The sequence below is a fragment of the Bufo gargarizans genome, chromosome 4 (genome assembly GCF_014858855.1).
Source record: "Bufo gargarizans isolate SCDJY-AF-19 chromosome 4, ASM1485885v1, whole genome shotgun sequence".
NCBI classification, from domain to species: Eukaryota; Metazoa; Chordata; class Amphibia; order Anura; family Bufonidae; genus Bufo; species Bufo gargarizans.
Genome location: NC_058083.1, coordinates 491,992,970 through 492,009,594, shown reverse-complemented (window position 1 = coordinate 492,009,594; position 16,625 = coordinate 491,992,970). Strand labels below are relative to the sequence as shown.

The 16,625-nt window shown below is 42.2% G+C and overlaps 1 protein-coding gene across 1 annotated transcript in view; it reads left to right on the top strand.

Moving 5' to 3' along the window:
* MSH2 (mutS homolog 2) overlaps positions 1-16,625 on the top strand; it is a 123,409-nt gene that overhangs the window by 88,793 nt on the left and 17,991 nt on the right. The window contains exons 11-12 of the mRNA XM_044289667.1: positions 11,706-11,803; positions 16,373-16,618. Of these exons, the coding sequence (XP_044145602.1) occupies positions 11,706-11,803; positions 16,373-16,618 (344 nt within the window). The remainder of the gene's footprint in view (positions 1-11,705; positions 11,804-16,372; positions 16,619-16,625) is intronic.

Sequence of the window (16,625 nt, the reverse complement as noted above, 5' to 3'; positions counted from 1 at the left end):
CCTTAGGGAGATGCTGGTTCTTTCATATTGAAAGGAACAGACCGTCTCAAGCCCAGACACTACTCCAGAACTATTCAGGGTTTCCAGGGTCTTAGGTTCCAGTGTATGAACATTCCTACCCTCAAGGTCCGTTCATAGAATCAGGGCTAGGATTAGAGTTTCCATAGGTGGTGACCATTTCTCTTTCCCTAGTTTTGAGGCCTAGTTCCTTTTCCCTTCCCTCCTGTTGTGGGAGGGAACACCACACCGACATCACGTCACCGTCATATAACACTCCGTTTTTTTTTTATTGCAGATTAGAAACTTGAAATAACACACGTTCTGCATATTTTCTCGTGGATACTAGGGGAATGCTTTAAATTACCCTGTTTTTGTAGGCCTTTTGGACCAAAGCTAAAATGTGTTGCCAGTTAAGGGAGAATCTATAGTACAATAGTGATGGGTCTGACTTTTTTTTTACCGAATATTCACCTGACTACAGAGCTCTGCTTTATACGTCCCAAGAATTCATATGAAAAATAGCCAAATAAAAACTATAGGAAACAACCACATTAAAAAATACTTTCCCCATCTCCTGCGCTCATATCTTTTATATTCCTACAGTTCTCTCTGGTATCTGAAGATAAAAGTAAAAAGTTTTGGCAAGGTCTGAATTTTGATGCACGTTTAGATTTCACAAATATCTAATCTGCTCTTTACAAAAGGACGCTGAGCATTACTTAGATGTTAACACGACCCACCAGCTGCTTTTGTAGACTTTGTTGGAAGTATGTCTGAAATGAGTCACTGTATGAAATTGGAAAAGGCAAATCAAAAAAGGCGGCATTACCGAATAACGTGGCGTTTATTCTGTTTTACAAATTGGATCTCTGCTGTTTCCTGCTTCTGACTCATCTTTTGGTGAGTCATGCTATAAAGCTGACCTGATATTTCATTTACACATCTCAGAAGGGCCAAATATACTGAGCAGATTGTCCAAACTTTCTTCCTAGCTGGCTAACAGGAATAGTGCATGTATAGATAATAAAATACATTATGGGATATCAGTAGCCGCACCAGTATTGGAATTATTGTATCCTTCTACAGCAACATGCTAACTTGAAAGTCCATTGAGTCCTCCGTATCATTTGCACAATTCATAATATGGCATGGTGGAAGTCGTCCAGTTGGATTTCAGCATGTGACGCATCTTTCTGCTCTTTGTAAACCTATTATTACTGTAACTGTGCCTGATGAGCCATGGATTTTCAGGGAATTCAGTAACCTGGCCTCTTTCATGAAAGCCTTAAAAGGAACCTGTCCCCAGGATTTTGGGTATAGAGCTGAGGACATGGGTTGCTAGATGGCCGCTAGAACATCCGCAATACCCAGTCCCCATAGCTCTGTGTGCTTTTATTGTAAAAAAAACAACGATTTTATACGTATGCAAATTACCATAAGTCAAATCTTGTGTGACCAGAGAAGAGTCATATTTTCAAGCTCTGACTCATCTCAGGTTAATTTGCATATGTATCAAATTGTTTTTTCTACACAATAAAAGCACACAGAGCTATGGGGACTGGATATTGCGGATGTGCTAGTGGCCATCTAGCAACCCATGTCCTCAGCTCTATACCCAAAATCCCTTGTGACAGGTTCCCTTTAAAGGCTGTATACACCTTCGGAGGCAGTTTTTGTTAATCCTTGCATTTAAAAATTTGTCACACAACCGGAATAATCACCAGTCCATCACTTGTCATATTATGGTACCCAATAATCCACTGTATAGAAAAACGTGAAAAGGGGTAGCCTTAAAACTTTTAATCAGTAATCCTAATGAGAGAGGCCCATTATAGCTTCGTCAAATTTTTAAAAAACATGCATGAGATAACCACGCATAAACAGGATAGTGTATAGTACAGATGGTTATCATTGTATAGTACAGATGGGTATCAGATGCTCATGAGAGGGAGAGTTGGGAAAAGTCAGGAATGTACATTCGGAGGGAGACAGATACTGAGTCTTTTCAAATTTTAACCCTCTCTGGGTGACCCTAGGTGTCCCCATTTTTTTTATTTTTTTTTATAGGGGAACACAAACCAAGGGTGCACTCGTATAAATCCAAAGGCTTGTCCCGACTCTTTTCAATGGCAGTTAGCCGAATCATCAGGGACAGATATATCCAAAAACAATAGTGGCCCAGTAATCAATAGCCCTGATTGCTTTTGGGCTTACAAATCAACCATTAACAGTAAATTGGCGGTGGTCAATCGCTATATACATAATACTTAGCTCTCCATGTGCTGATGTTCATGGCCCGGCTGAAAATACCATCCTGTGTGCGGCAGTGAGAGTTGATGTCCATACTGGCGATATTTAAGCCAGCACGGACTGATTGTTAGCTATCATGTGATCGGTCAGGTGAGCGATCACGTGATCAGTCACATGGCCTTTATGTGACAAAAATAGTCACGTGACTGGTAGCGGCAAGCAGAGGAGGCTCGCCCGCGCAAGGCTTTTTATAGATAGAGGGAAGCTGCGTATGAGGGCGGTACAGACTCCTTGCCATGGTAACAGGCTGAGGGTGGAGCTGAGCGGTACTGGAGGGAAGAATTAAATGGGCAAAAGTACGTCCCTCCAAAGTCCCCGCTCTTTAAATGTTTGATGTAATGCTGATATTATCAGCAAAAGGTGCGCAGTGTAGGTTACTAGATAAAGCGCAATAAGGGTTTCTAAGCAGCAGATTAACAAATGGTAAACCAGTGGATGTATACACTAAAACTCAACGGAAGTAATACATTTCACACAAAAGGTCAAGATGGAAAAACATATACGGTAATATATATGACTAGCTACAGGGGGCTTCAAGTAAGCCCAAAACAAGTAGTCACAAACCTATAAATATAGCACCTATTACAGAGGGGCTTTAGAAAAAGGTTTAGATGTAGCAGCCAAATAACTCTTCATTCAGACCCTTAGGTTAAACCGTTTTCAATTCAAATATCCACCATGTCTCCCTCTCCAATATCTTTTTGTCTCACTCTCTTCCTCTTTTCAGAGGGGAGACTAGCTCTATTGCCATAAATCTCATTCCTGAATAGTCGCTATCATGACTCAATTCGATATGCTTGGCAAGGGGGATATCCCTGCCATGTCTCATGTCACCCAGGTGTTCGCCAATCCGTCTCCGGAATTCACAAGTATTTTTGCCCACATATTCAAGGCTACATTGACAGGTCGCCTTGTAGATAACTCCTTTTGAGCGACAATTAAGAAAATGCCTGATGGTATAAATTTTTTTCTGTAACATTACTTGTGAATTCACGGCCCTGGGTGACAAAGGGACATGCAATGCAACCATTACAATGATGGCAACCAACCACCGGTTGAAGCCACATTCCTATTCTGTCTGTTGCTTCACTGAAATGACTGTGAACCAGACGATCACGTAAACTTCGACATGATTAAAAGTGAAGTTTTAAGGCTACCCCATTTCAAGTTTTTTCTAATCATTGCATTTTACTCAGTTTTAGCTAAAATTCTTATTTTCAATTTGACATTTAAAAAAAATTTATTCTATCACAAAGGGTTAACTGTGAGATTGGTATTTTCAATTCGTGTCTGTCATCTAATAAAGGTTCTTTAAACCGCCACGAGGTCATAAACACTTATTTCAGCCACATTCTTATCAGTACGATAAGAACTGAGCTTTAATGACTGTTTATAATGTCAGAGAGCAGAGATAAGGAGCCCGTCAGCTTCCCAACTGATGGAAAAGAGAGAAAATTCACAGGCGGCAACTAGAGCATCTCAGCTATGCACAGAAAAAAAGGGCTTCATATTTTTTATTTTATTTTTTTTAGCTCAAAAGGAGTACAATGCAATAAGAAATGCACTTTAAAGGCTATGGACACCTTTGGGGCAATTTTTCTTTTAATATTGCATGCTACTTAATTTGGAATAAAAAAAGGATTTTTTTAATCCTAATGAAACATTTCCAGCAGTTCTTATACTACAGGGGTTAACTGGGAGGGTATCTACATACTGTCATTTTCTATTTACCTGGAGTCTCTTCATCCAGAAGAGTTGCCTGCTTGGTCTGTAGCCCTGTTCTTTTGACTATTGACAGCATTAAATACTCATTGCAGCTCAATTCCTTTCACACTGATAAGAATTTGGCTTAAATAAGTGTTTGAGTCTCAGGAGATCGCAGATCAGGGATTCGCATGAGCCATCAGATGACTGGATTCAATGTAAACACAGAATCCTGCTGCTCGGTAGATACTCAGATTACACTGTTGAATTTGGAAATTGGCAAAAAAAAAAAAATTATAAACACCAATTGAAAATAAGTAATTTTTAGCCCAAAGTAAGTATAATGCAATGATACAAAATAAAATAATTGCCCCCGAAAGTGTTCATAGATTTTTAAGGAGACCAACACATTAGTTTTTTGTTGGCTGAATCTGCCGTGAGTTTGGCCAACTCTCTAATGAGTATAGGGAGCTCCCGACTCTCCCTTGACATGTCTGGGGAGACGAGAATTGGACGAAATGAATATTTTCGTCCAATCTTTTTGTTTTCCGGGAGGTAATGTGCCACCAGAAGAGTCTGTCAGCCAAACGTTATTTCATAGCTACATGTAGGTAACCAAATAACGATTATTCAGAATGTGGTGGAAAAAACCCATTCTTGGAAAATGTATTTGCTCATCAGTGCTGATGTATTGTCTGCAGACAGCTCGCTGTACATTCTCATTGTGTGTAACTACTAAGTGAGTCTTCTAATAATGGTAGAGATTACTCTGGAGAACCGATAACGCTGTATTAATTTGTTTGACACATCTGCTTACAAATAAAACAAGGTCGGTCGTGCTATATTGTGTAAATGGTTCATTAATGTATCTTTTCCAGAAGGTTATTACCCTCCAAATGAGCGTGAATTGAGGATGGTGTCATTATTCCCAAGCGTTGCGCGGCCACCTGCTCCGACCATGCTTGCTTTGTTCAGATGCCAGGTGCTTTGTGTATTACGGAGCCCTTCTTGTCTTATCTCAATAGCTATTTGCACAATATGTCCACAAAGCAGAAATTAGATGCTGTTATGGTAACGCAAAACAATGGAGCCGAGCGATGACGGCGATAGCTGAATTATTAAAATTACACAAATGCACGTTCGCCTCAGGAAAAGCTGACTGACTACACTGGTTCCACCTGCCGCTGGTGTCTGATGAGGCCTTTTGTCGTCACACCAAGTCCCGTTCGCTGGAGGGTAAAGAAAATGAATGCAACACGTGTTTAGTGTGTTTATGATGAAAAATGTGAATTGTGGTGAGGATAAGTTGGAGGTTCGGGCAAATGACGTTTAACAATGGTGAAGGTGAGGTTGTACGCATGGCACAATACATGCCAAGATCACTTAAGAAGTAGGACAGCAATAGGTACTTTGGTTTCAAAAGTTAAGCTTACTGTCAACTAATGTCAGGCGGCTGCTGCCAAGGCCAATAAGTTAATGGGTTGCATCAAAAGAAGCATAGACGCCCATGATGAGAACATAGTCCTTCCACTTTACAAATCGCTAGTCAGACCACACATGGAGTACTGTGTACAGTTCTGGGCTCCTGTGAACAAGGCAGACATAGCAGAGCTGGAGAGGGGTTCAGAGGAGGGAAACTAAAGTGATAACTGGAATGGGTGGACTACAGATCCCAGAAAGATTATCAAAATTAGGGTCATTTACTTTAGAAACAACTGGGGGAGATCTAATTACTATGTATAAATATATCAGGGGTCAGTACAGAGATCTCTCCCATCATCTATTTATCCCCAGGACTGTGACGAGGGGACATCCTCTGCGTCTGGAGGAAAGGAGGTTTGTACACAAACATAGAGGATTCTTTACGGTAAGAGCAGTGAGACTATGGAACTCTCTGCCTGAGGAGGTGGCTATTACAAGATAAAGTTACTAGCTTTCTGAAGAAGGGTTCGCTGATTCAGGAAAATTGGTATTGGCTTCATGGGTGTTTGTGCCGTCATCTATAATGGGCTGAATTGGATGGACTTATGTCATTTTTTCAGCCTTGCCAACTATAAATCTGTGGTGATTTGTTTTGTTCCCCTTGCCGTTAACTAAACTGGAAAAGTACTGAGAGTTCAGGCCAGTAATGTAGGGTCTATTTTTGAAGGAAGGCAATTCATCTAAGTAAAACGGATGATTTCCTTGTTGGCTGGAAAGCACAGTCGGGTATTTGTTCTTTGCTGGTAGCATCCAAGCACCCCTGATGAGATGAAAAATGTACAATATCCATAACCTTGTGGAGGCCAGACAAAGTTTACCCATTGACCTGAGGGGCTTGCAGATGGAGATCTAGAATCTTTGCCTCTGGGAGAGTATAGATTGGCTCACGGAGGCACCATGAAGTGGTAAAGGTAAAATGGACTGCAGACTCGATGTGCCATTATAGTGGGTCCATGCATTAATCCTGATGCTCTTCAAGATGTCTGATATTTCCACATTAATAGGCGCCTCAATGCATTTGTCCCTTTACCCGTCTGCTTCCTAAGCGCCTATTAACTTTTTGCACTAATTCCTGGAGCTTGAATTACTGTTACAACCGAGCCGCCACACTTGACAAATTGCTTTTAATGCCAATATAATTTAATTATCTCTGAGTGACACAACAATGAATAAATAATGTTCATGTGAGGAGTTTAATTCAAGGCGCCGAATGAGTTCTGTCACCCATAATTGGAAATGTAATATTATTTTACCGTATATTCCTAGTTAAATAAAACGATCTGCAAAAATAACCGGTCTCCTCTGTAGCGGGAAAGTGTTACTTTTTGCCTAATTATATATCATTAGGCTAGCTCATCTCATCGAGCATCTGGTGAGTGCTGAATTTTTATTTTCTTAGTCACAAATCTTTTAAAAGGAGTTGTCGGATTTTCTAAAAAATACATTTCGAATGCCTTATAAGGAAATCTTGAATGGGTCAGCATGAAGGCGGTTGTTTCACCCTTCCGGACTCTCATCCATTAGCACCAGAGCAAGTACAATGAGTTTCTCTTGCTTTGGAGGTCCCCACTTGTCCTGTTCATTACATGGACAGCTAATTAATTTCAATAATAGAAAAAGTAATATATACTCACCAAACTGAGATTCAATTTTTGGATCTATGCCTGAGGGGGGACTTCCTCCACTAATGTAGTTAATACATTGACTCATCGCAAACAATTAGCAGGTAACACCATACTTTTGGCTAAGTCATGCCATCCCTCCCACACCATTCCCAGTATTCCTAGGGGGGAACTTATACGTGCCCGCCGTAACTGTTCCGATCAGAGTGCTTTTGAGACAGAAGCCTCTAACATCACTAATAGACTGCTACGCAGGGACTATCTACAGCAGGATATACAACACGCTAAAAAAATGGTTTCGCAAATCAACAGACAGTCATTGATTTTTCCGGAACAGTCCCAAACACGTAGACCACCAGTAGATTCCATTCACTGTCAGCAAGCAACTTATTTCGTGACACAATATAGCCAAGAGTTCTCTGCCATATGTAAAATTATGAAGAAATATCAATGTACTCAATTTTGATGGCGAGTGGTCTGATATTGTGTCCAACGGAATTAAGTGTGTAGCTAAGAAAGCACCCACCCTGGGTAATATCATTAGCCCTAGCCTTTTTTTCAATGTCGAAAAAACCACAAGCCACCTGGTTACAGCATAAAGGTAACTTTAAGTGTGGTCACAAAAAATGCATCTGTTGCCAACACATGACCATTGAGAAAACGTTTAAGGCTACTTTCACACTAGCGTTCGGGTTTCCGTTCGTGAGCTCCGTTTGAAGGAGCTCACGAGCGGACCCGAACGCAGCCGTCCAGCCCTGATGCAGTCTGAATGGAGGCGGATCCGCTCAGACTGCGTCAGTCTGGTGGCGTTCAGCCTCCGCTCCGCTCGCCTCCGCACGGACAGGCGGACAGCTGAACGCTGCTTGCAGCGTTCGGGTGTCCGCCTGGCCGTTCGGAGGCGTGCGGATCCGTCCAGACTTTCAATGTAAGTCAATGGGGACGGATCCGTTTGAAGATGCCACAATGTGGCTCAATCTTCAAGCGGATCCCTCCCCCATTGACTTTACATTGAAAGTCTGGACGGATCCGTACTAGGCTATTTTCACACTTAGCTTTTTTTTGCTAAAATAATGCAGACGGATCCGTACTGAACGGAGCCTCCGTCTGCATTATTATGATCGGATCCGTTCAGAACGGATCCGATCGAACGCTAGCCGAACGCTAGTGTGAAAGTAGCCTTAGTCCATGAACAACGAAAGAGTTTACAACATCCAGTCCTATATCAATTGTAATACCAAGCATGTGGTGTATCTTATTACATGTACTATTTGCTCTTTGTTGTATGTGGGCTGCACCACCACCCCTCTAAAAAATCGGATCCGCAGACACATTTCCGATGTGCCACATTATAAGGACCGGAATGTCTCTGCAGTCAGCCTGCATTTTGCAGTGGTGCATGCTGGTGATGTATCCCACTTACAAGTTAAGGGCATAGAAAGAGTTTTTCTGCCGCCTAGGGGGGGGGGGGGGGGGAGGGGGGGGGAGGGGTGGGAGATCACAGGAGGAAACTCCTTAACAGGGAGGCCTTCTGGATCTTCCAGCTAGAATCTCGCCAGCCCTGTGGGTTAAATAGACGCCATGATCTCATTCTACAGTATTAATGTGAGATCGTGCCGTCTTTTCTATCACACATGTTCTTTGCCATTAGTATCTTTGCTCTCTTTGTATTTGTATTTTTATTTAATTTAATGATCACTGTTTTAGTGACTCAATTTACCTTTATGTAAGGTTTCTTTTCCCCTTTTTCCTTTTTGCTGGTGTTTGCCCTTGATTAAAAAGGGTTTTCTTCTGTGTCATGTGCATGGGAACGCCCCCTTGGGTCTCCACCTCCCAGGTGATACCTATCAGCCTGGGGTTAGTATGCGTTACTGAGAGGCGGCCACTCGCTCGGCCGCTCCATCCTCAATGCGCCTGCGCCGATGACGTCACATCTACACCCGGCGCAGGCGCATTGAGGAGCGAGTGGCCGCCTCTCAGTGCGCCTGCGCAGATTGAAGAGAGGTACGGCCGCGGCGCAGGCGCCAGATATTGAATCAAAACAGGCAGGGCCAGCAGAGAAAGGGCCAGCGGACGGGATCTGTCAATCAACAAGCAGAGGGGGCGTCATTACCATCGGAGGATGCGGCTGCTACCAGCAAGTAGCCGCCCTACTTGCTGGTAGCAAGGTAATTTACATATTTCAAAAATCGATTTTTAACAAATTCTACTGAACGAAAATCCTTAATTAGCTTATGTATCATGAGATCGCAGTGTAGGGATTATTAGTAAAGAAAAAAAAAAAAACGGTTTAATGGGGTGATGACAGAAGCCCTTTAAGAGGGAGCTCCCATTTCATAAACACGTTTGTCCTGAGGAAGGACCCTATTTCTCTGAGGTCTGAAACGCGTTGACTGTTTGTACACCTGTATGGATTTTAAACTTGCTGGATTAAAGTTTCTCATTTTTTCACCGGAGAGAGCTGGATTTTCGTCTTTCTTATTAATTTCAATAAGAACCGTTTAATAATTTTGCCTGTGGCAGCGTTGCAGAACAATTATTCGCTTTCTGTTGAGATCTTCCACAGGTTACAATTGAGTCCCAACAGCGCTATAGGCTGATCAACTCAATATTGGTTCACCTGTTTAACAAAATACCCATTTTTACCCCGCTACCTACTGTAATTCATGGAGTTGTGTGGTTAGCTTATTGTCTCCCCAATATCTTAAAGGGTATGTATGGTCCCTAAAATTATTTGGACATTTAAAAAAAAAAAAAGTGATACCTCACTCACCGTCCTCAGCCAGTGATTGGCCGAGCAGTCATTACATGTTTATTGAGAGGATGTAGAGACCGGTAGGGCACTCAGAAAGCTTTGGAATTGGAGCTACATATTTATTTTTATTTTTTTAAATGCTAGCCTGGCAACCCCTTTATATGTGAGGTTACATGCGGCAAATTCATTGAAGAATTTTATATTTACAAAGATCCATTCCATGCATCTGGATTTGCTTTGTTTCTTTAGCATCCACATGTGAGTTTTACAAACCCCATTCAGATGCAGATTTTTTTTTTTTCAGTTCCTGAAATTTGTGCTACCATGCCACTATGCAAGAAGACATGCCTTAATACGCCTATTTGGTGTTACTTTGCTTGTAGTGAAATATATTTTCTTTTAGCTGCTTCATTGGTCGGGTGATTGTGGAAATGTAAGTGAAAGTCTCATCCCATGAGCTTAAATGGGTTCTCCAGGAATTAAGAAAATGACTCCGATGCTCTCCTTTGCCCTGCGCTAAATCGCTCAGCGCAAAGGCATTTTTTGAAGATCCGGTGACGTACCGGACTCTCCATGAGGCTGCCAGGAAGCCTTGACGTCACTGGCACTGATGGGCGGGCTTTAGCGCTGCCCTAGGCAGTAAAATGGCTAGGGCAGCACTAAAGCCCGCCCATCAGAGCCGGTGACGTCACCGAACACACTGCCGGGCGGAAGCCTCGGCCCGCAGTGTGTTATGATGAGCAAAAGAGCCTGTGCCCTGAGCGATTTAGCGCAGGGCAAGGGAGCGCATCGGAGCATGAGATGCTCTGATGCTAGCCTCAGGGGGGCTGCCTGAGTGAAAATAAGGGTATGTCCGGGTTCAGCTCTGAACCGGGACAACCCCTTTAATTATTACTTTATTATAAATAAATTCACAAATCTTTCATTAGTTATAATGGCTCATTTTGTCTAGGGAGCAATCATTACGAGAAATAAAATGGCCGCTGTCCTATTAGTACACACAAAACCTGTCCTAATCACACAGCAGGACAAGTTACTTCACAACACTGAGCTTAAGAGCTGCCACATCCTGCTCTCTCCTCTGCTGTCAGGGATTATGATCCTGAATACAGCTGAGAAGATCTTCAGCTGAATCTCTGTAGGAATGGAGTTCATGAGGAGACATGAAGTACAGAGGGGATGGACAGGACAGTCTGGTAATGTGGGGCTGTGGTAATGGAGACTCCATTCGTACAGAGATTCAGCTGAAGATCTTATTAGCTGTATTCAGGATCATAATCCCTGACAAGCTGAGCAGAGAGAAGGATGAGGAAGCTCAGTGTTGTGAAGTAACTTGTCCTGCTGTGTGATTAGGACAGGTTTTGCGTCTACTAATAGGACGGCGGCCATTTTATTTCTCCTAATGATTGCTCCCTAGACAAAACGGGCCATTAAAAGGTATTTATTAAAAGGTATTTGGGAATATATTTATATTAAAGTAACATTTATGTATTTTCATTTTCTTCATTCATAGAGAACCCCTTTTAACTTGCTGCTCATCAGTAGTTTAGAGTTCTGACTGTAATAAAGGATCTAAACCCCAATGAATCTTGTGCTCTGCTCACACTTCATCAGTAGGCTGTATTGAAAATTCTGTCCTATTTGGCAGGACATATAGTGCAATATAAATGGGGATCCAGTCCTTAAATGGATCCAACACTCCATTATGTGTGAACGGAGCCCATCACTGCAATGAATAGTTTCTACGTTTCTTCCTTTTATGGCTTTTGACCATTAGGAATATGGATTTCTAAAATTTACATCATATCGATGACCTAGTTTGTGTTTTGTTTTAGTAAGTTGAGCTCTTTCAACGAGGAGTACATTAGACACCGGGAGGAGTATGAGGAGGCACAGAATGCGATTGTGAAGGAAATCATTAACATCTCCTCTGGTGAGTATGCTGCCATTGCTGATTTCTGATTTATATTTTCACCATATTTTGTTGGTTACGAACGGGAGATGGAACCATTAGTACATGCATAGCTCGTGGCCTGGGATTGTTGAGAAGTTGCCTACCTGGAACCCAAAGATTTCTGCTTGAGTAGCCAAGGATCAAATGTGTTTGACTGTAGCTCTACAGTCCCCTGACAGATATCGGGTGAGGAGGATGGGGCTTGTCAAATTTCAAAATGTTCCTCATATGTTCCTCTGTTTCTCATTTCAATAAATAGTGCATGTTTAATGCCTCATTCACATGTCAGTTTTTTGGTCAGTGATTTTCATCAGAGATTGGGAGCTAAAACCAGGATTGGAGCCTCCCCACAGCTAAGGTATAAGAGTAAGATCTTCACCTGTTCTGTGTTTAGAGCCGCACCTGGTTTTGGATCAAAATCACTGATAGAAATCACTGACCAAAACACTGAAGTGTGAATGAGGCATAAGGGGGGACATCCACCTAATGTATGTGGCTGGATTTTGACCAGACGTAGACTAGCTTGGTGAGGTGCCATTCTCATGTTTGGTCTGAGCATTCGGACCCTCGCCCATCTAGCTGGTATCTTCTATTTCAGGGGTAGGCAACCTCCGGCACTCCAGCTGTTGTGAAACTACAACTCAGAGCATGTATACTTGCTCTGCTCGTCTCAGAATTCTCACAGAAATATATGGAGCATGCTGGGAATTGTAGTTTCACAACAGCTGGAGTGCCGAAGGTTGCTGCTCCCTGTTCTAGTTGGATTAACATGTCTTTACCGGCCATAAATTGATTTATCTTGAAGGGTTTAAATAGATCATTTACCATTTTACTTCTAGTATCTTCCATAGCTTTGACCATTTTATGAATGTTCTGTTTAAGAAAACCACTAGTCAATCATGTTGGAAGTTCCTATCTAATTATAAAAAATGAATTCTAAAAAGTTCACTGTCTGCCTGAATAATAAAGGGAAAAGCAGCAGGTATTAAATGAGGTTAAATTGCCATTAGGGTTGCGCCATCGATAGCTTTATCCTGGCTGTAAATTGCTGTCAAGTTGTTTGTGTTCTCTCGGTTGGAGCCGCGCTGGATGATTGAAATGTGGGATATGTTTCACTAATGATCTCATTCCAGCTGTGTTTTAGGATGTCAGCAAAGTCCTGGGGCTCTGACTCCCAAGCTTAATACTTCTCTTTACCACATGTGGGAGAACAAATATAGCAGGGTTATAGTGTAATCTAATGGGTTTGGGGCTGGTTCTTGTGAGGTATAGGCCTAAGGCGGCCGATTTCTTAAATGGAGGAAATTACAATTTTTGGTTTTTTAATTGACTGTGCGTTTAGAAATGAGCATTTTCTTTAATTTTGCATGGTCCAGTGGATGCATTTAATTTATACTGTCTGTCAAGATGCATTACTTAGATTTTGCGCTTCATTTTAAGTTAGGTATTGTCTAACCAAAAGTGCTGCAATCTACAGGTGGCTACATTAGATCTGCATCTTTTCTAGGGACCAGCAAAGTCACCCACCAGTCGTAAGCCATACGCAATAGATGAGGCCCATGCCACTGACTGCTCTCTCCCCATAAGATTGGTGTAGACCTCTGTACGATACGTCAGGCAGCGGCTTATCTTCCGTCAAAACTAAAAGAATAGTCAAGTTGAATCTAACACCCCCATTCTTCTGGCCACCAGAGGAGATTCAAAAGCCCCCATACACATTAGATTGGTTGGCTTGTCCTGCTAAAATCGTTGATTTTGGCCAACATTTATCTGATGTGTTTGGACAGCTTTTGGGCTGATGGTATATTACTCATGACACAGTTTTTTTTTGCCATTGGACAGAGAAAGGTTGGGGGATATATGAAATGAAGATAGATTTTTAGAAAGACCCTTTAAAGCTTTATTTGGGCCAAAACGTACAAAACTCATGTGCTCTTACCTTGCCCTGTGTTGCAGCACTATACTCCTTATCTCCCCATATAGTGGAAGCATTGCGTTCTCATCTAGATCAGTGCTTCTAGGTATCCCATGCGTCCCCGATGATGCGCTTAATTCAGGTGCGTCCTCTGGCAGTCACATGATGTGTCATTAAGCTGGACAACGCACCATTGGGCAGTTATAGCCACATGATTTGGCCTTGGTAACTAATAGGGGTGGGTGATATAGACGATATGCAATATAAACTATATAAATTTTGGCCAACAGTAGAGATTTTGTTTATATCGCCATATCGCAGTAGAACATGGCATGCGCTGCTCTCGGCACGCACCATGTTCTCCTGAGCCGACACAGTGGAGAAGGAGGGAGTCCCTCCCTCCCCACTGTGTGCGGTTGCCGCTGACCACCAATGAGAACAGACGAGGAGGGGGAGGGACTGTGGCCACTCTGCCACCAATGAATATAGTTAATATGCCTAAATACAAACGTAGCCTGCATGTACAGGCCATATCCCATACCCGGCCTCTATTACTGCGGGCTGTGATCCGCCGCAATTAACCCCTCAGGTCCTGAGGGGTTAATTGCGGCGAATCATGGCGCACAGTGATAGAGGCCAGGTATGGGGTATGGCCTACACATGCAGGCTACGTTTGTATTCAGGCATATTAACTATGTTCATTAGTGACGCAGTGGCCACAGCCCATCCCTTCTACTCCCCCTCTTCTAAGTTTTATATTAATTGTGGCCCCCTTCCACACGATTAAATCATTGGTGGCAGTGGCCCCAGGGTGGCAGCTTCTGATCGGATCCCCAGCATGCTTAAATGCTTAAAATTATATTGCAGGCCATATCGCCCACCCCTAGTTAATGCCAAATTCTATCAGTAATTATAATGTGAACCTTTTTGGAAGCATTTTATTTTATTATTGCATTGTCCTCATTTTGAGCAAAAAAAAAATTATAATAATTAATTGGTCTTAAAAATATGGCATCCTTTTTTCTGTACAGATCTGAGATGCTCTAGTAGCACCCTTTGGAGTTTGTCTTTTCCGTCAGACCAGGAGCAGATGAACTCCTTCTTTGCTCACTGACATTATAAAACCTCATTATAGTTCAGTTATTTTACTGATAACAATGTGGCTTTAGGTGTTTATAACCTCTTAGCAGTTTAGAGATGAGGTTTATTAGATGACCCAAAGTGAAAGTACCAGTCACACAGCTAGAAAAACAGTTAATCCTTGGTAACAGAACAGCTCAATATTTTTTAAAAAAAAGGTTAATTGAAAAAATGATTTTTAGCCAAAAATGAGTAACGTGCAATCATAAACAAAAATTGTCGCCGAAGGTGTCCATAGCCTTTCATTTTATTTATTTTTTATAAATCTGCAAAAGTTGCTGGTCTTTGCATAAGCCACATTTTGCCCAAAAGTTTTACTTTTTGCAATTTTCTCTCCTCACTTTAAAAAGTGGGTGGTGGACTTAGGGTACTTTCAGACTAGCGTTTTTGTTTTCCGGTATTGAGTTCCGTCCTAGGGGCTCAATACCAGAAAAAAACGATCAGTTTTCTCCTAATGCATTCTGAATGGAGAGCAATCCGTTCAGGATGTCTTCAGTTCAGTTCCATTTTACATTTTTTTGGGCCGGAGAAAATGCCGCAGCATGCTGTATTTTTCTCTCCGGCTCAAAATCCTGAACACTTGCCGGAATGCTGGATCCGGCATTAATTTCCATAAAAATGCATTAAAATTGCCGCATTGACCAATCCGTTCTTCCGGTCCGCGCATGCGCATACCTTTTTAAATCTGTGAAAAAATATATATACCGGATCAGTTTTTTCGGATGACACCGGAGAGACGGATCTGGTATTTCAATGCATTTGTCAGACGGATCCAGATCCGTCTGACAAATGCCATCTGTTTGCGTCCGGATTGCCGTATCCGGCAGGCCATTCCGTCGCCGGAACTGCCTGCCTGAATCCTCTGCCGCAAGTGTGAAAGTACCCTTATTAGTGGCGGGGCTGTGGTCTCCCAGATTTACTATAATATTCTGTAAACTATAAAAAAATTATTGCACACGTCCACACTGGTACTTTCACAATTGCGGCAGAGGATTCCAGCAGGCAATCCGGACGCAAACGGAAGAACGGATCAATGCTGCAATTGTAATTAATTTCAATGGAAATTAATGCCGGATCCGGCATTCCGGCAAGTGTTCAGGATTTTTGGCTGGAGAGAAAAATACAGCATGCTGCAGTATTTTCTCTGCCCAAAAAACATAAGAGGGACTGAGCTGATGCGTCCTGAACGGAACGCTCTCCATTCAGAATGCATTAGGATAAAACTGATCTGTTCTTATCCAATATTGAGCCCCCGTGATGGAACTCAATACCGGAAAAGAAAAACGCTAGTGTGAAAATACCCCAATTCTGGTGTATGAAAAGCCAATCCTGAATTAGTTTTATGGGTTGGAAATCCCCTTTACAATGTCCTCTGTCCATATTGTGCATTATACACGTATATAAATCAAAACGTGATTTTTGGCCCCCCCCTTTTTTTTTTGTACATTAAAACGATGCATTGTAAATGTCTTCTGGTCTCCATGTTTTCATAGGATACGTGGATCCGATGCAGACGCTAAACGATGTCATTGCTCAGTTGGATGCGGTTGTCAGCTTTGCTCACGTTTCGAATGCGGCGCCAATGCCATATGTTCGCCCAGTCATCTTGGAGAAAGGACAGGGAAGAATTGTGCTCAAATCTGCCAGACACCCATGTATTGAAATGCAGGATGATGTGGCGTTCATCCCCAATGACATAACATTCGAGAAGGGGAAGCAGATGTTCCATATTATCACTGGTAATTT